The 25674-nt window shown below is 43.0% G+C and overlaps 1 protein-coding gene across 1 annotated transcript in view; it reads right to left on the minus strand.

Annotated features, from left to right (window-relative positions):
* The window catches only part of LOC149363695 (uncharacterized), a 143300-nt gene that overhangs the window by 5146 nt on the left and 112480 nt on the right, over window positions 1-25674 (minus strand). Inside the window, exons 88-120 of the mRNA XM_089573657.1 lie at window positions 25305-25376; window positions 24751-24933; window positions 23701-23781; window positions 22665-22847; window positions 22210-22284; window positions 21093-21275; window positions 20323-20397; window positions 19916-20098; window positions 19134-19208; window positions 18071-18253; window positions 17413-17484; window positions 17036-17218; window positions 16834-16905; window positions 15036-15242; window positions 14300-14419; window positions 13236-13340; window positions 12672-12800; window positions 11531-11653; window positions 10748-10831; window positions 10398-10517; window positions 9849-9956; window positions 9152-9280; window positions 7959-8177; window positions 7449-7565; window positions 7198-7305; window positions 6224-6352; window positions 5691-5813; window positions 5461-5544; window positions 3886-4005; window positions 2960-3022; window positions 2167-2470; window positions 1588-1730; window positions 135-373 (exon numbers count right to left, since the gene is read on the minus strand). Of these exons, the coding sequence (XP_089429783.1) occupies window positions 135-373; window positions 1588-1730; window positions 2167-2470; window positions 2960-3022; window positions 3886-4005; window positions 5461-5544; window positions 5691-5813; window positions 6224-6352; window positions 7198-7305; window positions 7449-7565; window positions 7959-8177; window positions 9152-9280; window positions 9849-9956; window positions 10398-10517; window positions 10748-10831; window positions 11531-11653; window positions 12672-12800; window positions 13236-13340; window positions 14300-14419; window positions 15036-15242; window positions 16834-16905; window positions 17036-17218; window positions 17413-17484; window positions 18071-18253; window positions 19134-19208; window positions 19916-20098; window positions 20323-20397; window positions 21093-21275; window positions 22210-22284; window positions 22665-22847; window positions 23701-23781; window positions 24751-24933; window positions 25305-25376 (4394 nt within the window). The remainder of the gene's footprint in view (window positions 1-134; window positions 374-1587; window positions 1731-2166; window positions 2471-2959; window positions 3023-3885; window positions 4006-5460; window positions 5545-5690; window positions 5814-6223; window positions 6353-7197; window positions 7306-7448; window positions 7566-7958; window positions 8178-9151; window positions 9281-9848; window positions 9957-10397; window positions 10518-10747; window positions 10832-11530; window positions 11654-12671; window positions 12801-13235; window positions 13341-14299; window positions 14420-15035; window positions 15243-16833; window positions 16906-17035; window positions 17219-17412; window positions 17485-18070; window positions 18254-19133; window positions 19209-19915; window positions 20099-20322; window positions 20398-21092; window positions 21276-22209; window positions 22285-22664; window positions 22848-23700; window positions 23782-24750; window positions 24934-25304; window positions 25377-25674) is intronic.

A 25674-nucleotide genomic window follows, 5' to 3' on the forward strand; every position in this document is an offset into this window, starting at 1 on the left:
TTACATTTAGACCTGTTGGACTTTGTGAACAATGCATAGAAATATTGTCACGTACTAGAACTGCATAATTTCAGTGGGCAAGGCAGGTGTGGCTGGCTGTGCACATTAGAATGAGGATTGAGGCTAGCACTCACCGGTGGACACGATCCAAAGCAGACTCGAATGTTGCATTGGAACCGAAGGTTGTTGCTGCTGGGGAACTTGAAGGCATTGAATCGTGCCATCAGCACCTTGTTCTCCGGATCGTACTCCCAGTTGTCAAAGATAGACCGGTCCGTGGCACAGCCATTAGCATCTGTCACCTCGTATTGCGTCTCTTCTTCATTGTCCATAGTCTTTGCAACACAGCCACGTGCAAAGCCACCATAGATTTCTGCAAGGCGAAACATAAACCAACAAAAATACATTATTGTAATGTTGGAGAAAGTACACAAACTGTGTGCAACCCTGTACAGTGAAAAAAATCCTGTCCGCAATATAACTTGTTTACATATTTGCTAAGTCAGCTCCGCATTCTGCCTTTACTTTCTTCACACAATTTATGTCCTCCTTCTCATCATCATCATCACCCTTTCCCACAAACATCTTAATGCCATCAATCCATCTGACTGTTTGCCACCCCCTGCTAAGTTTATTTTCCCTTGGAATCCACTCTTACGCTAAGTGACCATTGGTTACCTTTTCTCCACTTGTATACCCTTCCCACATCCATTTCCTCACCACTCACACATGTATACACTCATATGACTTGTATACCTATGAGGCAGAAACGTGGAGGTTAACGAAGAGGGTTCAGATTAAGTTCAAAACAATGCAGTGAGCTATGGAAAGAAAAATTATAGGTGTAACATTTAGAGAGTTAAGAGATAGGAAGTGGGCGGAGTGGGTGAAGAAGCAAAAGCGGGTTAATGACATCCTAGTCGAAATCAAGAGGAAGAAATGGACTTGGGCAGGGCATGTAATACGAAGGCAAGATAACCGCTGGTCCTTAAGGGTAACAGAATGGATTCCAAAAGAAGGCAAGCATAGCTGTGGGTGGCAGAAAGTCAGTTGGGTGGATGAGATTAAGAGATTTGCGGGGATACGGTGGGCGCAGCTGGCAAAGGACGGTTAATTGGAGAGACATGGGAGAGGCCTTTGCCCTGCAGTGGACATAGTCAGGCTGATGATGATAATGATGGCACTTGGATAAACAGCTCTCGTTTTTTTTTCTTTTTTTCTTTTTGTGCATACTGTTGTAAAAAACTTAAAAAGCTCATGGCCAAACTGTATTAATGTGGGTTGGTGCCTTCTGCAACTGAACTAAACATTAATGGTTTGGTTTTTTGGTTTGGTTTTTATGGGGTTTAACGTCCCAAAGCGACTAAGGCTATGAGAGACGCCGTAGTGGAGGGCTCCGGAAATTTCGACCACCTGGGGTTCTTTAACGTGCACTCACATCGCACAGTACACGGGCCTCTAGAATTTCTCCTCCAAAGAAATTCAACCACCGCGGCCGGGATCAAACCCGCGTCTTTCGGGTCAGCAGCCGAGCACCATAACCACTGAGCCACCGCAGGTTTATATGCAGAACTGTGCTAGACATACCATGTGGCTGAACTGTGACCTTGAGCAGCAGGTCATCTCCAATCTCGGCACTGCTCACTTCTTTGCCATCCACAGTGCAGATCTGCATCTGGCACGTGGGCGGCGGGCCGGTGTTGGCAATCGTGCCAGATGTGGTAATCATGCTGCAAGGATAAGGAAAGAAAAAAAAGGAACACAATAATGTAGCTCTGAAGTAGTTCATGAAGATTTTACATTCTGTCAGCATGCTTGCCTAAAGTGATGTTAGTGCCACCATCATTTTTAGCACTACTTTTCAAAAAGGATTCCTCGTACTGTGAAACCACAAAAAAAAAATTAAGAATGCCCCATGTTCTTTATAGATACCTTGTCAAATGCTGTGAACTACAAGTAATTTTTATGTTCTAACATTTGTGTTGCAAGTCTTCAAAAGTGGGCCCCTTTGATGAATGCCACATCATGACTGCAAAGGTGCTTCAACTTGCAAGGTTTACTGTTTATATGGTGACACACTAGGTAGCCTACTTGCAGTGCCAGAATGAATAGTTCGCACAAAAAACGGAGGAGAACAGAACCAATGTAACATGGCAGGTGGCATACCTGACGTTGAATCCCAGTGTCACAGTCTTCTCACCAGTGTTGTAGACACACTTGATGTGGTATGCGCGAGCACGGTATGTGACCAGTTTGGGATGCTTCTGGATGACGAGCACGAAAGAAGCCTCTCCGTTGATGTGCACCAGTCCGCAGGTGTTGAAGAGCACCTTGAAGTCGACCGTCTCACGCTCGCTGCTGCTCACCAGGCGGCGACACTGGGCATCCTGGCTGTGGCCCTTCACGTAGATGACACCGTTGAAGCTGTCCAGCTGAACCAGCACTTGAACCCCATCTGCCAGGCACGTCACTGAGGGCAAAGACGCATGCATGATCAGTGCTGCGTTTTCAGGCAGTGGAACATGTTCCAGTGAAATTACATATCTTAAATGCTAATGCATTGCTGAAGCCCATATATGCCTACTTTGGGGAAGACACCTAGTGGTTGCGCAGTGCAAGAACCTACAGCTAAACCAGATATTGCACACATAGCTTATGCCACACCTAAATGTTGCCATTGCTCGATATCAAGATCCTAAAAGAAAAACCAGATCATACTTTCAGAACAGGTAGTGCAGAAGTTGAGAGTCTTTTCGACCAAGAACAGTGTAGTAAGCAGTAGATTGTCAACAAATGTGTTCCCTGACAACACACCAATGAAATTTGGAAAGCTACATGTGAACCCTTGTTTGTAGTATCAACAAGTTTAATAAAAAATGGACAAACGCGTGTGGTCACAAACAGAGCCCACTCGTTAAGCTATTTATCCCGAGATCTATTCAAGATGTTTGAAGCATACCGTCAAGTCCACCTGGTGGAACATCTGGGCCAGGAGGCTCTGTCCTCGGTGGTGGTGGAACTTCTGCAAGGAGAAGACAGGCTACTTTCTAAGAGAACATTTACGCTACATTCTTCTCTGTACAGAGAAGCCAGAGTAAGATCCGTGCACTTCTGAAGTGATGTGCATGCATATCAATAGGTTAACAGTGCAACAAACTTTGAAGGCACCAAAAATGTTTGCGTATCGTAGACATAAGTGTAGTATATTGTACTGTTCAGAGAGGGCGCCACACACCCGACGAAGATCAACCCTGCCTGTCGCACTATGCGAAACCTTAAACCAGAAGACTGGAAACCCGCAGCAGGCAGCCAGTGGCAAATGAAAAACAGATATATGTGCGTTGTGACCTGTGCCTAAATGATACAGGTGCGCTAAATAATCCATTTTAATTTGATAGAGTGCTGTACTTTGGGATTAACCAATTAACCCAAAAGGCGGCACAGTAAGAATGCAGTGGCATTTTTAATGAGGTTCTCTACCTGCCACCAAATGCCGTTGCATGGGGTATACTGCCACAGACTGTCAGACATGTTTACGAATGTCTTGATAAAGGGATCCTAACACCGATACTACAAAGTAAACATAGTAGCAATGTAAATTTGATGACTTTGCTACGCAGTGCATTATGCTAACAGCTCTTGTCACTTACCACAGAAGGACAAGATTGTTAGGAGTGTGTGACATATTATTTATTCTATATTCACTCTAACACGCATGGCACAACAAGAACGTTAACTCAACTTTTGCATCTTGAAGTACTAAACAAAGTAATACATAAACTCTACAAAGAGCAATAAGCACAAAGTGTTTAGCATATAAGCCACAAAAACGGCTCAAAGAAACTATTGCGAGATGCTCTTGGTTTTAATAGTAGGCGCGCGCACCTTTGTAGCATCCATGGATCTTGTCATAGGGGTCACCAACGAGGCCAGGAGGACAGACACAGATGGCAACATGACTTGTGACAGTGCACAAAGCACTAGGACCACAAGCATGGCAAGGTGCTGCAAATACAAAGCAAACAAGCAAGAATTAACGCGATTGTCCAAACACACGCACTTTTGGTTTATTTTGCTCCATGCAGCATTCTTTATGTGATCCAGCTCAGGCCAGCCCAAGCCACTGTCCTCTTCGCTTCATCAGATTTTTGTCATACTTCCAAGCACCTGACTACTACGCAGTGGAAGCATACACTGCGACTAATACTGAGGTATCGGGGCTTTTTGTTCAGAGTTTATTTTTGGGCTAATTCAAAGTGTGTTTTTGAAGTTTACTATTTTTTTTATTTCCAGTTATTTGCAGCTTCCAAGTTCTACTCATTCAGTTCCAAACTATGAGTGAGAGCTCCTCGGATGAATGCCCAAATATGCACTGGCGCTAGAAAAAGCTTCATTAAAAACCCGTTGCAAAAACGTGTCATTCTTTACACCTTGCTACAGAATATACGCATAATTTTCAAGTCAGCATTGTTCAACACTCGCGGTAGACACAGGAAAAGCTAGAAAAGAAGTTTTCAAACTCGGTTCCACAAAAACCCTCGGGCAGCTAATTTGTAGCAGTCGCAAAGCCCCCCAACCCCGCCATCCCATTTTTTTTACCTGGTTTGTTTTGATACTAGCCATACCGTAACTGCTTATAACAGACTGCTTTGATGCACAGACAGGCAATACAGGTTTGTTTTGTTTATGTGTATATATATTTTTAACCCTGTTCTTTTGTCCTTTGTCGCATGGTCTGTTGTGGGAAGTCACACACTGATGTGTCTGTGACAAAATGTATGCAGAAGCTTAAGACAAACTGCGTACACTTGTACATACACTGACTGCTTTTTGAGTTGCTGAAAATTTGGACTTCTTTATTATTGAGATAGATTCACAGAACTGTCAATAACACTGCAGTTATCGGAGGGTCTACTTTCCTCAAACTGCTTGATTGCTCGGACCTTTCTCCTGTCCCCATCAAATCCAAAGTTTGTAGAAAATTTGGCCTTGGAGCCAGATTCCCTACAAAACTGTTTTTTTAATAGACCCTAAATAAAAAATAACAGCTCACGTTTTTAGAATTTTTCATATTCATCTGAAATTGCCACGCCCTGCTGATAGCTGCACTTCACAGCACAAATATTTGTGCTACATCCCTGGTGAAAATCTTTCCCAGCCCAAGTAATTTATGGAACAATTTCCAGCTGGTTCCAGTTGGAACCAACTGGAACCCAGATGGTTCCAACTGGAACCCACTGGAAATTGTTCCATAAACCAGTTGGGCTGGAAAAGATTTTCGCCAGGGATAGCCGCAGTATATGCTTATAAACAGCCTCTTACAGCAAAAACTTTACAAACAAAGGCCTATCAGTACAAGAGTAGTTCATACCACTTGTGCGAGAAAAACATGTTCTCGCGTATCAATGGTAACCATATACTGGTAAGCATCACAAGGAATAAAGGCAGTGAGGTAATTACGTATGCATTGACGAGTGTTGACATCGCATTGCTTGTCCAGAGGACAGTCGTCATTTGTCCGGCACTCCTCTTCAATGTGTTTGCCTTGAAAGAAAGGAAAGCCAGAAAAGGTTTACACTTTCATTGTAAAGCAGTTGTAAGTAAACAGCATTAATGTCGCACTGAAAGCGTTCACTGAATTTTTTTTCTTCTGCACCTCTGCCATTGTGAAAGTGTTGTTTATTACTTACATCCACCGATGAATGGATCCCCGACGGTGCCAGGGGGGCAGACACAGTCATAGCTTCCTGGCAGGTTGACGCACTTAGCTCCTGGTGCACACGGGTTGTGGATCGTGATGCACTCATCGATATCTGAAATTGACAAATTATAAGGAGCATCTCAAAACAAGATGAAGTGCCTTTTCATGTCTTCAGGTGCACAGCTTGTTCACCAGGTGCAGTAAATTGTTTCAACTTTTTCAGGTGCAATAAATTGTTTGCATGGGCAACAAATAAAATAATTGGTTGTCCCCTATTCCAGTCAAGAACAACCATTTATAGCTTCCAAAAACATAATTAGAACCAAATAGAATCCATTTGTCCCAATCGTGCTTTCAGAAGCTCCACTTTGTTATTTCGGTCTGGGATGCTCAGCGAATTAGCCTTCTTTCATTGCATTCCAATTTCCTCTCATTTGGTAAAAGAAAATGAACCAGCTTTTCATGGGTGACATACTTGGCTACATATCAGTTGTAAGCAGCTGTAGAGTCTTATTTACTCACCAACACAAACTCCATTGGGTTGGAGCTCGTAGCCTCTTGGGCACACACAGAAGCCTTCCTGTGGGCCAACATAGATGCAGTCTTCGTTCTGAGAGCATGGGTTGGTAGTTGTGCAGTTCCTACTTGTCACTGAGACAGGTGAAAAAAAAAACAGCAGTTAGCATGAATGCAGGATTTTTGTCAATATACCACCGGGCCCCCGAGAACAGCTTATATAAACTGCTAATAAAGTATCTGATATGACTGTTGTTTTCAGGCACCGTTTACAAAATAGGATATCGTGTAGTAATGTTTCCAAATAAAAAAAATGATCTAGTCACAAAAAAGGTGAAAGACAGAGCAGCAGTGGGAATTTCAAAACATTTTGGGTTTTACTTGATTTAATTTAATTATCTGGACAATGCAGAATCCTTGCCCTTTAGGCAGTATGATATGAAGTATCGAGTGCTGGCATGCACATTCTATGCAAGATAATGTACTACATAAAGTGTAAACATTTGGCTAAAGAAGTTGCGGTCACAAATATTCTGAAACTGTGGTGTTAATACCAAGCTCAAAATCTTCATCAGTGCCCTTCTAATTTATTTCAAATATTTTATTTGGCCAGAAGCATTCAGAAAAGTAGTAACTTGAACCAAAATATAAATAGCCAAAGTGTGGCCATTGGCACTACAGCCAAATAATACATTTTCAATTTTTCTGTGTTAGCAAACGACACATAGATACAGACTACTGAGTACTGCTAGGGTCGAAAGCTCCTGGTTGACATATGTGTGAAAAATGAGAACTGCCATGCATTCTGTACAAGCACCTCCTGTCTTATTCACTAGCAACAGTGGAAACAGCGAACTGGCTTTGCAGATGGCTACATGAACACAGTGTCCTGTCATTTGTGGCAGTGAATGTTTCAAAACTACTACTCAAAGCTGTACCTAAAGCATTCAAGAACAAAAGTAAAAGGATGAGGCACTTACGAATACAGTACTCTCCAACACGATCATAGTTTGGTGGACACCCACAAGTGCTGGTTGACAGACAGATGAGGTTTCCAGGGCAGTTGTAGTCCACTCCACAAATTTCCACTGGAGAAGAAAAAAAAGAGCAAAAACAAAGAAACTCGGGCTCAATCTCCGTGAGAACTCTTTTGCATGAGCCAGCATTGTGTATCTCAGTCTTCGACAAAATCATGATGATTCATAAGCAGAGAAGAAGATTGCGCACATACCTCGCACACAGCGGACAAGCGGGTTGCCAGTGTAGCCCGGAGGACAGACGCAGACCGTCTTGTGGTTCTCAACCCTACATACAGCTTCGAATCCACAAGGATCGTGGATGCAGGGGTCTGCACCAATAGAAACACAATAATATGTAGCATATTAAAATGTTGTTCGTTAGTTCTGCACATCTTATGTTGTAGTAGTGTCAATAGTTTCAGTGAAAGCACAAAGTAGAAAATACACAACTACAGAAGAAATGAATGAAGAAGCAGTAAAGATTATCCTACATAATTATTCTTCCCATGTTGCCTTTTAATTTTAATTTCAAATGTGCGCTGGAACTCCTTCGGACGTCCTGCGGATGTCCCGAACGTCCGCAGTACGTCCATGGGAGTTTTAATGTCAAATGGGTTGTGATCATGGTTAGTAACTTTTTCCAAGTTTGTTAACATGACACCACCATGCTGACGGTTATATCAGCATGATCTTGAATATGTAGTATGCGCCACGAAACTCACCATAGCAGTCCTGCTTGCCGAGGTCACAGGCCTCGTGCAAGGGGCAGTCGTCATCTGTTGTGCAGATGGGCTTTGGCGGCTCCTTGGGCAAGCAGTCTCCTCTGTACGGGTCACCATGGGTCAGTTCGGGGCACTTGCACTCATAGGTGCCTGGCAAATTGATGCAACTTGCAGTCTTGGAGCATGGTGGTGGTGTCAGCTCTGTACACTCGTTAATGTCTGGTTGAGAGAGAGAGAAAAAAATGAAACACATTAGGACAAACATAATGCCAGGATTGTGGATGGGTAAGGCTAAGCAAGGCTTTGAAACTCACTGCCGTCAGTTGTTAGTGGGGTGGAGAAGTAATAACCCGGCATTAATTCGCACTCTAGAAATGGCATTAAGAAATTATCTGAGTCGAGTATCCAAGAGCAACAATAAATGACGTAATATAACTTTTGCTTCACTGTACCCAATGCCATGGCCTTTCTCGCATAGTTCTGTGCTTATCGCATAATTTTAAACCCAAGGGAAGGCGCAGCGTTGGAAGTGCTGTTGACAGAGGGTTAGAAAAAGTAGTACATACTGGTCAACATGACCTCACACTTTAACCTTGCGACCGGCTTTAACAAAAGTATCCGGAAATGAAAAATGGAAGAAAACAGCAGCAGTGATGTGTCAACTACCAGGTAAATTATCACTGCTGTGCAGCTTCTTTGCAAAGTGCTAGTCCTAGTGCTAGTGTCTTAGTGCAACAAAACAATTTATTATTAAAAGAGCACTGAAAAGACTTGTCATCAGCTGCTTTCATCTGCTGTCATCTGATCTTTTTTGCACCAGCTGCAACAAGAGTTGTCAATGCTCTGAACAAAGAGACTTTTGCTCAAGCAAGTGGCAGCTCTAAAGACGACAGATCATTTTGGGTGGCTTAGCAGGCACCAAATTGCGTAATATACATTATGACATCACACACCCAGACCATAATACTGGGTTCTTCAGGGATGAATTATAAACAATTATAAAAACTTTTATGACAAGAAAACATGATGAGGCTAATTGCCACAATTTGTGATGTTAAATGTTTCGTAAAATGTTAAATGTTAAATGTTTCGTAATGTTTCGTGATGTTAAATGTTTTGTAAAAGGCTGTTTGTCAGTGATTAGTGATGATATGTGAGAGGTGATATTTCAGCTCTAAAAGAGGCCCCCTCACCTCTGCAGACTCCATTGGGCAAAAGCCTGTAGCCACGAGGACACACGCAAAATCCTGTCTGCCTGCCAGTGTAGACACACTCTTCATTTGTTGAGCAAGGGTTGGTGGTTGAGCAGTTTCTGCTGGTGGCTGCAAAAGTAATGGAAGTAATGAGTACTCAGAGCATTTCTAGGCAGTGTGCACAAGGCAATCACCAATTGTTTCAATTGTTTTGTTAGTTGTCTTGCTACAACCAAATCTTTCTGCGACCATAATAATTAGGCACAAAAAGAAATTTTATTTGCTGGCAAACTTCATCGTCTTGACATCTGCAGTCAAAGTGAATTATAACATCAAGTGACTGATAACACTCATATGAATGAACATGCTCAAGAAATGCCTTGTTGCAGATGAAAGTTTATTCAAGCGTCATTCACTACCCCTGAACACTCTATGGTACTGGTGTAATAAGCAACACCAAGATAATATATTTTTGTCTCAGATTAAAGTGAAAAGACAAAACTCTGTCACATAGATGTATCAACCACATTGAAGGAAGCTCTCCTGGCTGCACAGTTAAATTATTTTTGGTTAAGGTTAAGGATTTCAACATTTTCACGTGAACCCATGATGGTGGCTCTTTGTCATTACTCTGCGGTTCTTGTCACACTCTGTAAATAGCACAGTACAAGTAGAAGTTTTCTTGTGCTGAACTTACCAATACAGAAATCGTATTTCCTTTGGAAAATTGGAGGGCAGCCGCAGTAGCCATTCTCCAAGCACAGCAAGTTCCCAGGGCAATGGAATTCATGTGGACACCCAACCACTGGGCAAGCAAAGATAGATATGGTTATCGCCTCATGAGGATTTACAAAAAGATTCATCCTGTGTATGCTCGCTCTACTTGTGAGTCACTTCAGGCTAGAGACAGTGACACAGAGGAAGACTGACAGAAGGGAAACTAAGAGAGATTAATCAGATTCAACACACTCTGGTTTGTTGTTCTAAACAGGAGAGGGGGAAAGAGAAAATAAGTTGAGGAGGAGAGAGAAGAGGGAGGGATGTCACCGATGAAAAAAAGAGGAGCGCTGTAATCTCTAATGCAATCATACAGTACAAACTGCACAAAGGCCACAATAGGGTTGCCTTGAACACTTAGGTTGCCTTTAACTGATTGGCTAAAGGTTTGAACATTGCACTAACATGAGAGCATATTCACAATACTGTTCTGTGAATAAATGAAAATGGTTAAAAAAGGTAAGCTTACGCTTATAGCAGTAGTTGCGTGGACTGCCAGAATACCCTGCAGGGCATTCGCAAGTAGGCTTGTGGTTGATTACTCGACAGCGTGCGTGCTCTCCACAAGCACCAGGCAGCAAGCAGGGATCTGATGATGACAGGAATGACACCCATTGTAAAAGAAGAAGGACACGAAACTATACAGTCTACACCAAACAGGATAAAATGAACCAATAACAGATGGTTTAAGTATGCATGACCTGCTGGAAGCCAGAAGGATCAAAAGTGCAATGTTTAAAGTACTAAACATAGTACTGCAACAAGTAGCTGATGTCTCTATTACAAAAGACAATTTCTATGTTGTAAGCGGACACTCACCGTAGCATTTCAGCACCGAAATGTCGCACGCCTTGTTGTTTGGACAGTCATTATCATGCGTGCATTCTCCTTTCGGTGGCTCACCTAACAAAGGCAAAGAAAAAGAAGAGATGAGTCACTCAATTCATTTGTCAGTGACATACTAAAAGTTGCATGGAAACCTTGCATGAGCAAGCTCTTCTAATTCTGCCAAAACTGCAGGTTGTTGGTGTAGTTTCGATTGCTATGATACTATAATCGAAATGGCACCAAGTATAATGTGACATAAACACAAAATGAGGGTTAACACAGATTATGCTTAAGCATCAATTCGAAAGTCGGCATGGGAAAGGTCATACTTCAGCTAATTGTTTAGGACAGTTACCAGTTCAGTAGAATTGGTGACTGCTGCTGAACGGGATCCCTAAAACACTTTTGTAAGCCATCTTTGCTGATGTTCAGCCCCTCACTATCTCTGATCCTTAAACACTACAGCTTTGCCGTGTCACTGAAAATATACTGCGACCACAAGACAGTTTCCTAGCTGGGGGGAAAAGATGCATAACCAAGTTCGTAAAGTCTAAAAAGAAGACAACAAAAGGGCAGAAGGGACAAGAGTGTCCCATGTTGTGCTTCTAGGCTCTGCCTGCATTTGCTGGTGCATCAGCGGTGCTTGCTGCATAGGAAACACATAAGAGTGTGCAAAAAAAAAACAAATACTGCACTGAAGTTAAGTACCCAAGGGTCACTTTGATAAGCCCTAGAAAGAAACAACCGAGCAAAGTTGCTACAAGGCATACTTACATCCAGAGTGGAAGGGTTCCCCGGTTGTTCCTGGTGGGCACGTGCAATGGTAGCTGCCCACGTTGTTGTAGCACTGGGCACCGCGGGCACAGGGGAACGGATGTTGCTCACACTCGTTGATGTCTGCAGCAGAGAGAAAGAGAGAGGAGGACATGAGGCACGTTTAAGCAACCTCGTGGAAGGTTACACATGCCTTCAATGTTGACCAAAGATTAAGAGAGTGCTCGTTTTCCAGAGGCTGCTAAAACTCCGTGCATTGGACCACAAACAGCAGCTGCTAATAAATCTTGCATTATTTGTTCTGTTTACGAAATTTCACTAAAGAGCTAGCTACAGAGAAAAAAAAAACTACCCTCAGTTTACTTCGGTAAACTAAGAGCAACATAGGTGCACTAGCACAATATGTATGGACCCTATGCACTGGTTACTTATGACAAATTTACAACAATGCAAGCGGCAGCCGGCACTACGTGGTTTCTGCCTTTCCAACTGGCTGCAGGTATTGTGAAACCAGTTTGCCTCCTCTCCACTAGGCTGCAGCAGGTGTGCTACCCTCTGATCCACTTGGCAGCAGCTGATGTGCACAGGTTTCATCCTTTCCGCGTGGTTGCAGCTGCCACGAAACTTTTTCTTTTTCACAAGGAGAAAAATGGCTTTTTCGCCAGTGACCCACTTAGCTCTAGCGCTCAAAAAGAAAAGGGGCATTTCCCTGTCTCCACTTTGCCACCTGCCAACTATGGCAGCTAGGTGGCAGCTGGCAGGTGGAGGCTTCACTGCATGCATCGACCTTTTCGCTAGTTACCCATCTAGTGCTAGTGCACTCCAGGTGGCAGCCGGAGGCTTCATCCGAAGACAGGACGACTTTGTCACTAGCGAGGCATCTACCCGATGGGCACTGAACTTCCCTTGGACGTCGTGCAGACATCCTGAACATCCGCAGGACGTCCAAAGAAGTTTTAATGCCCATTAGGTAGTGCTAGCATAGTAAAAGATTTTCGTCATTTCTGACTCATGCACAGGTTCTAGTTCATGTGTCTGAGAGTTGCACAAACTCAGCTGCTGCAATGCTTCCTTTGCAAAGAAGCCTGCTTCAGTAGGGAATGCATTCTAATTTTACAGCTGTGAGATGCAATGCACTTGCCTCTGCACACTCCATTTGGCAGGAGAGCGAATCCCTTGGGGCAGACACAGAAACCTGTGTAGCTGCCTTCGTACACACACTCCTGGTGTTCAGGACATGGGTTGGTTGTGGAGCAGTTCACACTTGTCACTGCAAGGACAAAGATTGGGAAGCAATGGATGAACATTCCAGCATTTCAAGAGATATTACAATAATGAGAACAGTCGTGGGCAAGCACCCACAGAGGTGGAAGGTGAATTTCCTAACAGGGTAGCAAAGGAAATATAACTAGGCTAACTAAAGCACTACACCACTGCCAGTGCCACTGAATAGATATGTTACGGTGTAACACAGTTAAATGTAAGGACAATCTGTCACAAAAATGCCAATTCCACTGAACATACAATCATGGTTACCCGTTAATTATTAGAACAACCAGGCCTGGCTTGCAACATTATGTATGTAAAATGCTTCACAATAATTCTCTGAGCAGGAGGTAACTCAAAAGCGTTAAGAAATTTTGCATTCAGGGCACCTAGGTACAACTACCGAACGTAACAAAAAAGAAATAAGCAAATGACTTACAGATGCAGAAGTAGTTCTTCTGCCAGAAGGGTCGTGGACAACCACAACGATCTCCAAGGCACTGCAGGTTTCCAGGGCACTCTTGGTAGTGAGCGCAAGGCCGAGCTGGGGGAAAAAAAATCAAACAGTGCGATAAAATGAGCCAGAAATAGTTTGAAGTGCTCATCCGATTCTGTAAAGCATACTGCATAGTGAAGAAAAACAAGTAAAAGACAAATAAAAGCACCACTGTCATCGGAGGCAGCTGCAGAGGGAAACCGTTTTTTTTTTTCTGATGTCCACACATTTTACTGGACCTTTCAGAGTAGGCTCTCCCGAGTCTTCTTTGCGTGTGTGATGTCACGAGCTACACACCCGTAGGCGTTTGCTCTGCATTTGCCTAAGTAAAAATTCAGCCATTCAGTGCGCACAATGAGGGTTTTGGAAGAGTATCTGTGACACCATTTGTTGGTCTATTGTGAAGTCACACTTTAGTTAAGACCCAGTTTCAGTTTTGGCTTCCTAGCTGACTTCCTCATTATTTTGAAAAACTGTTCATAGAAGCTAAGACAGGGACATCCAAGAAAAGTTATGCGATAGTCAAGTCAAAGTATTCGAAAATCCACTGGAATTGTTTTTTAAGAAAGCGGACTTTGTCCACTGAACGCGTGTTTATGTACCTAACATGCTGACATTTTGACAGCCATGTTGTCTTAACAACTGGACCACGAAACACTCAGCACTGGTCCCAGTTTCAACCTTTATTTTACATGCCCAGCAACGAACAAGATTGCAAAGAACTTAATGAGCACTGCATTATTTTATATAAACGGTTTCAGGGATGCATACTGATTTCTCACAAATAAAAGCAGTTTAATTTGCTTTATAAGACGAGAGCTAGAAAATGAATTCATCAAAAAACAAGTAGTTTCAAATTCCCTCATTCTGCTTTGAAGAAATAATGCAGGATGGAAATGCCATCTACATAAGCCAGTATCATAAGTTAGGCTGTCTGGATATTGTGAATGAGGATAATGCAAAGACGTGAGGAAGGCACTAGAAAAAAGTTGTGCTGCTTCACTCACCGACTGTGCACTCAGCGTAGGCGTTCCCTCGAAGGCCACTTGGGCAGAAACACTCCGGGCGGTGGTTGATGCCCCGACACTCAGCACCGCGACCACAGACGCCAGGCTTGAGGCAAGCATCTGCGTTGCCAAACACACAACAAGAAAGGTGATGCAAGTGGCCAAACATTATATCAATTTAAAGAGAGAAGAAAAAGCTTTGAAACCAGACTCTTTCATCTACATGAGCAGGCTTCTTTAGAAGTTGTGTAATTCATTTATTGAACTGTTTTTGTATGCTGACTGACAGAAACATAATAGGGTAGCAAGCCCAGGCTTTACTAATTCTATCAAATTTGTTCTAATCCCGAAACTGTTTCCATACAGCTAGCACCGTCATAATCAAACAAAGCAGTAAAACTAGCTCCCCAGCTAGCACATTGTGCATGACTTGAAGTGGGCTAAATATGCAAGTGTCAAGATAATCAAGGGTAAAAAAGTTCTACCTGAAGAAATATTTGGGGAAAGCTATATGTCTGACCACCAGCATGTGACTGGCTATCAGCTGCTTGAAGTGTTTTGACACCCTTGCAACCAACTGGACAGTGAAGTGAACCTTTCACTCATCAATGTTCTTCTGTGCTCAAGATTCAGCCAAAGTGTTTTTTTCATTGGTGTTTTGGTTGAAAAGTTCTTTAACAGCACAGCCCTCCCATTCAACCCTCAGTGCCATGACTGACAAAGACATGATGCACACCATAGCACTGCTCGGTGAGGGTGTTGCAGGCCTCATTGTCCTTGCAGTCGGTGTCGCGCGTGCAGCCTTGGATGCGCTGTCGGCAGCGCCCATGGTATGGGTCGCCCACAAGGTTGTTGGGACAGCTACACTTGTAGCTGCCTGGCAGGTTCATGCAGGTGGCACCATGCGCACATGGGCCGCGGCCATGCAGGCACTCGTTGATGTCTGGGAAGGGCAAAGACAAGATGTTAAGATGGGCAACAGAACCCAGTCATGAAAAACACGCAGAACCAGACTGCGAACTGAACAATGTCTGCAAAAGAGGGTGCGGTTGGAGTAGTCTGTTTCCACCCAATGGACACTGAAAGTCCCCTGGACGTCCCATGGACATTCTATCAGGACCTCCAAGGGAGTTTCAATGCCTATTGGGCAAGTACGAATAATTGCATTTTGGTCTATGTTGAACCACCAATGCAAATTCTTACTATAAGTGAAACCTGGAAGAAGGCTCAGAATCTTACTTTCATAACATGTCAAGCTTATGAACTGATTAATTATAATGTATAATGGTCTGCTTTGGAGTTTGCTGAAGTAAACATGCAAAGATACAAAGATGTCACAATCCTGGAAAATGATAGCTCTCCGACTGCCATGCTTGGCATCATGTGTCAGAAATATAGAGGGCTTGAAAGTATATTATAACCTCAATAGTACACTCTGAGGGCGGAGATATTAAAAAGATGTGAAACATGAGCTTTAAAAACGAATGCAAAGTGGTAAGGGAAAGCTTGTTGCTGCTCCCAAATGTCCATTTTGACCCAAGTGGTCAAAATATTATATGGGCTAATGAGTAATATATTGCATATTTAATGCCTTTTTCTTTTTTACAAAATCTACTATGCACAAATTTTGTTGCAAAGTATAGTAGTCAGTAAATACTGCTTCTGTAACACAGCGTGGCTTTTTGGGCTTGTTGGTACATAGTTTCAATATACTGTAGCGCAGCAAAACACGCTCGTGTTGTTCGTCTCTCGTCTCTTGTGTCCTCGTGTTTTGCTGCGCTACAGTATATTGAAACTATGTACCAACAAGCCCAAAAAGCCACGCTACTGAACTATATTTCTAGTACAACGGGCCCACTTTTTAATGTTGGCCAGAATCCCTGTGCTACAGTTTCACTCAAATAGCGCTCGTGTTGTTCGTCTCTCGTCTCTTGTGTCCTCGTGTTTTGCTGCGCTACAGTATATTGAAATTCTGTAACACATTTGTCAACAGCCATATCGTATATGCTTTAGGTTATATGGGAAGTTGGTTTTATTACTCAATCTCTATGACCAGGATCATTTCTACTGCAGGTAATACAAACAGATGGACATGTCACCACAACTGTGTGGTCCACGGGGTGAATAATTAAATAACAATAAACTGAATTTTTGTGCAGTACTCAACAGCAGTCTCCATGCCCCTCAGCATGGTAGGTAATTTCTGGCAATCCCAGAAGCTGCTGTGTAATTTTGTCACATGACCTGAACTTTACTGGGAATTAGTTTTGAGAAGACATCACCGCCCTGGCGAAAATCTTTCCCAGCCCAAATGGTTTATAGAACAATGTCCAGTTGGTTCCAGTTAGAACCAACCTGGTTCCAGTTGGTTCCAACTGGAACCAAATGGAAATTGTTCCATAAACCAGTTGAGCTGGGAAAGATTTTCACCTGGGCGGGATTACATTAATTTGTACAGTGAAATGTGGGCACATCACACATACTGGGCAGTCTACAACCATGCTTCCATCGTATATATCAGCACGTGAACTCACCTCTGCACTTTGAGTTCACGCACACGTATCCAGTGCCACAGTGATGATCTTCAGTGCATTCAGGGAGTGGAACTGCAAAAGCGATACACAAAAGGACATTTTGTTCAGTGTCTTAAAAACAAACAGGATGCAGAGAGTGATTTTTCTGCAGTAAGCAAGCATTACAGACACTGGTTCAGGTGGTATCGCTCGGCATACTCACTCAGGCTGCAGCGTTCTTTGGCGTTCCCAGTGTAGCCTGGCAAGCATTCGCATGAGGCTTCATGGTAAAGAGCTCGGCATTGGGTGTTGATGCCACAGATGCCTCCAAGGCTGCATGGATCTTGGCAGTGACCATTGATGCAGGCCTTGTCGAATGGGCAGTTGTCATGGTTACGGCAGCCATCTGAAATTTATGCAAGAACAATGTGTAAGTATGAGTGAAAGATAGAAAATAGCACTTGGAGTATCATATACCCTGTCAAACCTTTGCAATACTCTTTTGATACACAGAAGCTAACTTGTCCAATAACACTATTGAAACATATTCACAAACTATGGTGACACTGAACAGAGCTTGCAAAAATAAAAAATGCTTACCAATACACCTGTAGGCTACACAGATTTCTCCATAGCCACATTCCTCGTCCCTTCTGCATGAGCCATCAGGGACTGGAAGAAATATTTGAGACATATTAGTTCTGATGATGGCAGCAATCAATTGAAGAAAGACACTCACAGAGGCCATTTTAAAGGTGCAGCAAGAAAAGGTTGCACACGATTTTGTGGAAATGGCTGCGCACACAGCCAAGTGAGTTTTCAACTTTTTCGTTCCATCACAAGCTTAGGTTTTCACGCAGAGCCCTAAACAAACATCGACTTTGTGAAGTCCTCAGATGTTAAAGCTTACTTCTGATTTAGCCGGACATCAAAGCAAGGGGTAAAAAATCAGTCACATGAGGCAAATTCAGAAGAACACAATGGGCTGCAAATCAATTTATTGTAATATTTCTGCAATTTTGCCACTACGATGGTTGACTACTACACGTGGCCCGTTCTCTTGGTGTAAATGCTAGAATACTAGCTTCACATGTTTCTTGTGCATGCATTATATGCACCTCCTGGCTAAAAAAAAAAGTTGGTTTAGACTATAGCGTTTAGAGCAGGTTATGGGGCCCCATGAATTACTACACAGAAATTTACATAACTGACAAATTGGCCTATGCGGACTGGACTTCTGTGCATGGGTAATTATTACCTTTCTCGCAAGCGATGACGGGGTTGCCGGTGAAGCCATGCTCACAGGAGCAGAGTTCTCTGTGGTTGACAGGGAAGCAGTGGGCATCCCGGCCACAGACAGCACTGCGCAGGCATGGGTTCTGGCACTGGCCATCGATGCACGACAGGTCTGGTGGGCAGTTGTTGTCCGCCCGGCAACCGACTACACGTGACCAAACAAAAAAATTGGTGTCAGCAGTGAGGCATTGACTCACAGGGCATGACAGAATGCCTACAGTATTTTCGAGTTAAATAGGTAAACACTCTAGGCATTTCTACTGCATCGAATTCGAACAGCCTGTGATGGTGGAGTGGTCTGTTATTCTGCGAGTGAATGTATGCATGGATGGTGGCTCTGCAATGGACTATGTTCTACAGTGACTGAATATGTGTATAGATGGTGACTTCTGGAGTGGATTACGTTGTGCTGTGAGGGAATGTGTGCATAGATGGTGACTGCGGGAGTGGCCTATGTTCTATTATAAGCAACTGTGTGCATATAGTAGGGCAGATCTGACCAGTTTTAGGACATTATTACCATATAAGTGACGCTACGGTGGAGCAATTGCCAGCAGAATAAGCAAGGCTAATTCCACCTGTAGCATACAACAACTAAACTCAACTCTCAACTCAACTCAACTCAACTTAAACAGGTAAAATGCTCTTGGTAAAGTAACAACATATTTGACTGCCCATTGAAGCATTATTCATCTGTGCTGCACATATATATAAGTGGCTGATGAACATACATAACACATGTAAACTACATTGTTTTGAAGTTTTTTTTTTTGAACTGCTTCTTCAGGCAGGATACAGCAAACCTGGGCCTTGTTCTCACATGCGAGCATTTGTACCTTAAATTCTTGTTTTTTCATTCATTTTTTTGTTTTATAGAAAGTGGGTGATAATTAATGCTTACATTCTTATGCGACCATGGCCACACTGATGCACTCTTTTTGTATTTGCACGAAGACTACTAATGCATTCGAATAGCTGCAGTTTACTTCTAAAGTTGTAATTGCGGTTCATTTGCTTGCACTTACCTCTGCAGTGTGAGAGTTCGCAAATGCGACCAGAATAGCAGTCGTCATCCCTCGTGCACTCAGGTGGAGGCAACACTGGTGAAGAGAGCACAGGACGCTTGTTAACACACACTGCACTGGCGGAGACTCTGATGACCCAGTTGACAGAAATAAATACATTATGGTTCAGTTGTCTATGATATATATACAGTCGGACCTCGCTATAACAAAACTGTCTATAACGAAATAATAAATATATATAAAGAAGGAATGATGATTCTCTATGGAAGCTTGGCCAACGTGGGCAGTAATGAAAATATGGCTATAACGAAGTAATCGCTGGGCCTCTTAAACTTTGTTATAATGAGATTAAACTGTATCTGTCCCTCAACTAAGTGTTTCAAGCATGTTTCTGTCACATAACTAAGTGCTTCAGGCACGTTCAATAGCTTATCAACCAACCTGCATGAGGAAGTGCCTTAAAATGACATATCGGGTCAGAAACTCCTGTAGCATGACGCCGTTTACATACTTTTTGCTTCTTTACAGCATTGAAGTATATATCTTGGAAACAGAGATAGAGGCCTAAATAGTGCTCACATTAAACGTATCATCATTAGTAACACATACTATGAACATAATGAATATGATATAATGTTGATGCACACTAGATCATATTCATATATATGTAGGAATATATATCTGTACATGGCTCAGTGGATATATCTTAGCCGTTTAGCATGGATTCAAGGTGATGCCTACTTGCAGTGACAGATATGAGAAAGACAAAGAACACTACTCACATTTGACACAGTGGTGCTTTGGGTCTCCCGTGTGGTCAGGCAGGCATGCACAGACCCTGTCATGGTTGATGGCCTTACAAACAGCATTGATGCCACAAGCACCATAGACGCGACATGGATCCTGGCAGACGTTTCGAATGCAAACTTCCAGGAACGGGCAGTTCTCGTTGTTACGACAGCCAGCTGAAACAGATAAAAAGAGGCACAGGGTTGGGAGAAGCCAGCAAGGGCCAGTTTTTGCGGCATGTGCAGAATAGAGCATTTTATTGTTCATAGTATGAAGATTATATTCTTATATGCACAACCAATCGCAATGAAGAGGAGGTATATGCAACTGGCACATTTCTGGGACCCGGATCAAATACTGCACCCTTCAGAAGCGAAAATAATTCAATTTTAGAACTTACGAATGCAATTGCCATGGCTGCAGATGCTTCCAACAGCACAGTCGTTGTCTTGGAAGCAAGGACCTGGTTCTCGAACTGCAAAGCAAAAAAAAATTTTTTTTCCCTCTTTCACCACTTTGAAATGACATGCATGAAACAAACTGTTGGTCCCATTTTGAATACCTGAAAGTGATTTAGGTTTTTGTTCACGCTTCCTCATTTGATAACAAGCAAAAGCACCGATAGCACAGGTGAGCATTTCCGCTCCTTATTTCACAATAAAATATCCCCTATGCCACAAATTGCAGATCTCAGCTAAGTAGAGAAATACCCTTCTTGAGAGGGAAGCATCAAGAGCATACATATTACGTGTCATGTGCAAAAAGAAGACTTCCTGAATGCAGCACTTCGAAGCCGCCGCGGTGGCTCAGCGGTTATGGTGCTCGGCTGCTGACCCAAAAGACGCGGGTTCGATCCCGGCCGCGGCGGCTGGAATTTCTTTGGAGGAGAAATTCTAGAGGCCCGTGTACTGTGCAATGTCAGTGCACGTTAAAGAACCCCAGGTGGTCGAAATTTCCGGAGCCCTCCACTACGGCGTCTCTCATAGCCTTAGTCGCTTTGGGACGTTAAACCCCATAAACTAAACTAAACTAAACTGAATGCAGCACTTTGAACTTTCCTGCATGCATAGGTTGCACAAAACTACACCTTTGATGTTCTTATGCTAAGGTACGGAAGAAAAGGAATAAAAAGGCATGATACTCAAGAAAATATAACAGGCAACAACTCACTTTCTTTGCACTCTATCTGAGCATCGCCCTGGAAGCCTGATGGACATGAACAAAGTGCTCGGTGATTACGTGGCTGGCAGTCTGCATTGACACCACAGATGTTCGGCAAGCTGCAGACGTATTGACACTGGCCGTTGATGCAGGCTTTTTCGTCGGGACAGTTGTTGTCATGACGACAGCCCTCTGAAAGTTGCCAAGCACAGTAATAAGCCACATTGGAGCAGACCATTTGAGCGCACAGACTGGCCACATAAAACAGGTAAGCAGTTTTAGATCCAACTGAACCTTACCATACTAAACGTTCATTCTGGTTTCAGCCACAGCTTATGCCAGCTTCTCGCATGCATTGCTTGAGCTTTAGTTTCTGTTCATCTGTCTAAATACTTTTTATTTCATTCATTTATTTGAATTTGTTCAGTAGTGTATATGATACAAAAAAAAAACTGAAGGAAAAGCTAGAGGCAAATGGGGTGACAAGAGAGATTTTCCTTCATGCATAGCTTAGCTTGCAGAACATCATACAAAACTACAGGAGGAGCATAGCATCACATGCATTTGCATGCTCACAACGCTGGTGCCAGAAGAGGCATGGAAGACTGAACCACTGTGTGAAAAACTCATAGAAGAAAAAATTAATTGTTCACACTCTGATTCTAAAGTAGAAAAAAAAAATAGCAAATGCCACCACATGTAGATATTTGCACACAGGTAATAAGCACTGTCATCCAAATCAATAATGGTGATTGCTGTATTCTGAAAACTCGGTAGTTTGCACATGGAAAGTATGAGTGACACGGAAAGAACACAGTGTCAGTTCTGTTCAGCCTACTTTCCTTGTGTTTGTGCAGTATATGTGAGTGCAGTGTTAACCTAACATTTTTATACTAGTTAGGATTATCTATGCACTTACCACTGCTTCTCCTGGGCTTTCCCACGTTTCCCGTGTCTCACTTATTTTAAACGGGTTCACAAACTAAAACTTCCTGTCATTCTGTTCGGATGAATCTTTTGCAAGCTCTCTACACGATTACACTCAATTAGCGTCCTACTTCACTATAACACAAAGGTTCTAAAAAAATTTGCTGAAAGAAAAAGAAGGAGCATTAAATATACTTGCCTATGCAGCGATTGTTGTCACAGATGAACCCATGCAGACACTCATTGTCCCTTGTGCATTCAGGCTTTGGCTCATCTGAATATTGCAAAAAAAAAAAGGAGCAAAAAGGTTCAGGGAAGTGTATTTCATAAAAGAAAATGTTTTTAAGCCCACTGGTAAATATGTTGGAGTTCACATTTACTGCACCAAGAAAAAAATAGTGGTAATCGTGTACCACAGCAATGCATTTCTTTAAAAGAGCTCATTAAAGTGATTTCTGCCAACATTACAATAATCCCACAAAGCGTAATGCCCTTTTCACTTCCTTCATATTAACATTTTTTTTTATTTTACCACACCAGCAGTTTGAGAAGATCGAGCAATGCGAATCAAACATTATTTTATCAAGAGCTACAAACTGTTAAGACTGCGTGACGGTGTGCAGCTAAACAACCAATTCATGTGATAGAGCCCACCTCTGAAACAAACCACGTTGGGGTTGCCACGGTGAGCCGGAAGGCAGGAGCAGTCGGCATGGTGATTGATCGGACGGCACAGGGCGTTCCGGCCGCAGGCTCCATAGACACCGCACGGGTTCTGACAGATGCCGTTGATGCAGGCTTCGTCGCTAGTGCACCTCTCATCAGTTCTGCAGCCATCTGCAAGGGGTGCACAGAACAGAGCATGATTAAGACAATGTAGCTACACACAAGCAAGTGCACTGTGAGGTGGAAAGGGAGGCACTTTGGAATTAAATAATCAAGACTTGTTAAAGACGCGACTGTTTCTATGATAACACTTACTGATTTTAGTCATGCAGACTTCTTAACCACGTTTTCAGCCTGCTTTAATACACAATTTGTACAGGATGCGCAAATTTTTGACATGTACATTTTTAGTGTCTAAACATTTAACTCCCAGTTTACTTCGTTAAACTGCATGATGCATGTATACTAGCGCAAAAATTGGAGGGGTCATTTACGCTCCACCTTAAGGATCACCCTTGGATCGCCTTGGGTTGCTCTACACTACCTTATTTATTGCTCACAATGCCGACAACGCCGATACCAAATTTTTTGCGTATCGGGGCCTTTAGCCTTTAACGCTATTGCATTAATATATGTGGATCCTTTGCACAGGTTACTTATGATCCCAATGGGCACTGAAACTCCCTTAGACGTCCTGTGGACGTTCAGGACGTCCATGGGACGTCCAAGGGAGTTTAAGTGTCCATTGGGGTGGTTTTACAGACAATGTAAGCGGCAGCTGGCACGATGTGGTTTCTGCCACGTGGGTACGGCTGCCACGAAACTGATTGTCCCCCTTCACCAGGACACCGCAAGGCTTCACCAGGACACATAACGGCTTTTTCACCAGTGACCCACCTAGTGCTAGTTCATTCCATCTACCAACCATGGTAGGTGGCAGCTGCCAGGCGGAGGCTTCATCCCCTGGTATCTAGTGGTAGCGAGGCATCTAGTGCTAGCTCACTAAAATATTAGCTGCACTTACAGACACACTTGTGGCCTTCACAGACGTGGCGAAGAGCGCAGTCGGTGTCAACGTGGCACTCCTTCGGAGGTTCCACTGGAACTGCAAGAAGAGACAAATTGTATTCGGCAAATGGAGCTGGATTTTAAATTGATGGTGCTGCAGCTGCTACTAAACATCCAGCTGTGAAGGACTCGTGGCATGCAACACTGCAAATGCACCTTCAAGGAAACCACATGCAATACCATCTAGGCTGACAGCTTATCCTGTCCACAGAATCGGGCCATGTATACAAGTACGTTTAAACTGTCAGGTTTGGCTGGCTTGAAAAGTAACAGCTTATATAAAACTGTTCTTGAGCATAAAATCAGCAAGCGAGCCTTTTCTATTGCCTGAAAGACTTGATAGAATAGACACTGCCATGTACTTAATGATTAATATGGTTTTACTTTACATACTTACACACAGTGCTGATGTGTTCCTTGTACAGCACAACACATTCTGGCAATTTCAGATTCATAATGCTCACAGCATTTTTAGGAACAACCACTGCCAAATGAGCTAGGTTGTATGATGAAGTGTCCAAATGTAGATTTCCTATAAGTGGTGGATAATCTGACAAGAAGACTGCCAGTTACACTTGCCACTTTCAGTGACACTAGGTTTCTATGTCACTCCACTGGCAAAACTTAACTCTCCCCCTTTCAGTAAATCATTTTTTCAAGTTAATTTTTTTACCTTTGCTGCCACTTCCAACTCTCCTATTGTGTAAACTGTGGTGTGGGCAGGGTACTTTTATTTTTCTTTATTTTTATATTGCCCAATCTAACGTATGTCAATGCAGGCAAGGCACTGTGTTTTTCTTTATTTTTATATTGCCCAATCTAACGTATGTGAATGCAGGCAAGGCACTGTGTTTTTTTTCTAGCCCTCTCTAACGTATGTCACTGCCACTATTAGGTAAGGAAACAATCAGGCCAATCCTCGATGTTACAGACACTGCTAATGAATAGCATATACTGAAAGTAGTGTATACAGGTTACAGTTTTTTGATGTATAAAATGCACATACCTGGCCTGCACTCAATCTTTGGGTCACCAAAGAAGCCCCTCTCACACGAACAAACAGGACGGTGAGCAGCAATGACACAGAGCGCATTGATGCCGCAGGTTCCAGGAACGTGGCAGAGGTTCTCACACTTGCCGTGGTGGCAGGACTCACTGGGAAAGCACTGGTCATCCGAGCGACAGCCGGCTAGAAAATGAGAAATTTGACAAGGTGCTTCAAACTCAGGATGAAACATAGACAAAATTAAGTTTAAAAAAAAAATGCAGTCAACTTCATCTTAGGCAGTAGAGTTGAGAGGCTATGAATGACATACAAAGGGCTAAATAAAGGCTTGAAGGGGTTAAAGATAGGCAGGATAGAGTTTTATGTCACAACCAGAGGTCTTGGCTAAATATGGCTCAGATGTCTGCTTCATCAGCCTAAAATAGAGTGGAACCTTTGACAAGCACTGTAGTTGTAGATTGTTCACGCAGGAACCTGTAAACCCAGTCAGATACATGCCCGCGTAGGTGTAGCACAGAACACAGGTGATTCTAATCCCCAAGAGGCAGACTTACCGACACAGCACGCATCCTCGCAGACCTGTCCGAAGGGGCACTCACTGTCTCGCTTGCAACCTTCTTCCCTCACTGAAATGAGAGGAGTTCAGTTGAAGTAAACTATAAAAACATAATAAGAAACTTTGTGTGAAAGAAATGTCCATCTGAGTTTTTGCTGCTTCATTGTACTGTATGTGTTACCTTATTCGGGCTAGCCGCAAACGAGCACAATTCTGCTTCGAGATAATGCGACTTATCACTGTTTACTGCCTGCCTGCCAGCATTTTTACGTTGCTAACCATCAGTCATGAATTGCGTAAATGAACCCAGTGGCAATACTAGACTATCAAAGAAGGCTCAAAAGCTACCTAGTGAAAAAATGCAGCAT

This window comes from Amblyomma mixtum, chromosome 2, assembly GCF_055824585.1.
Source record: "Amblyomma mixtum isolate Tamu chromosome 2, ASM5582458v1, whole genome shotgun sequence".
Taxonomy (NCBI): Eukaryota; Metazoa; Arthropoda; class Arachnida; order Ixodida; family Ixodidae; genus Amblyomma; species Amblyomma mixtum.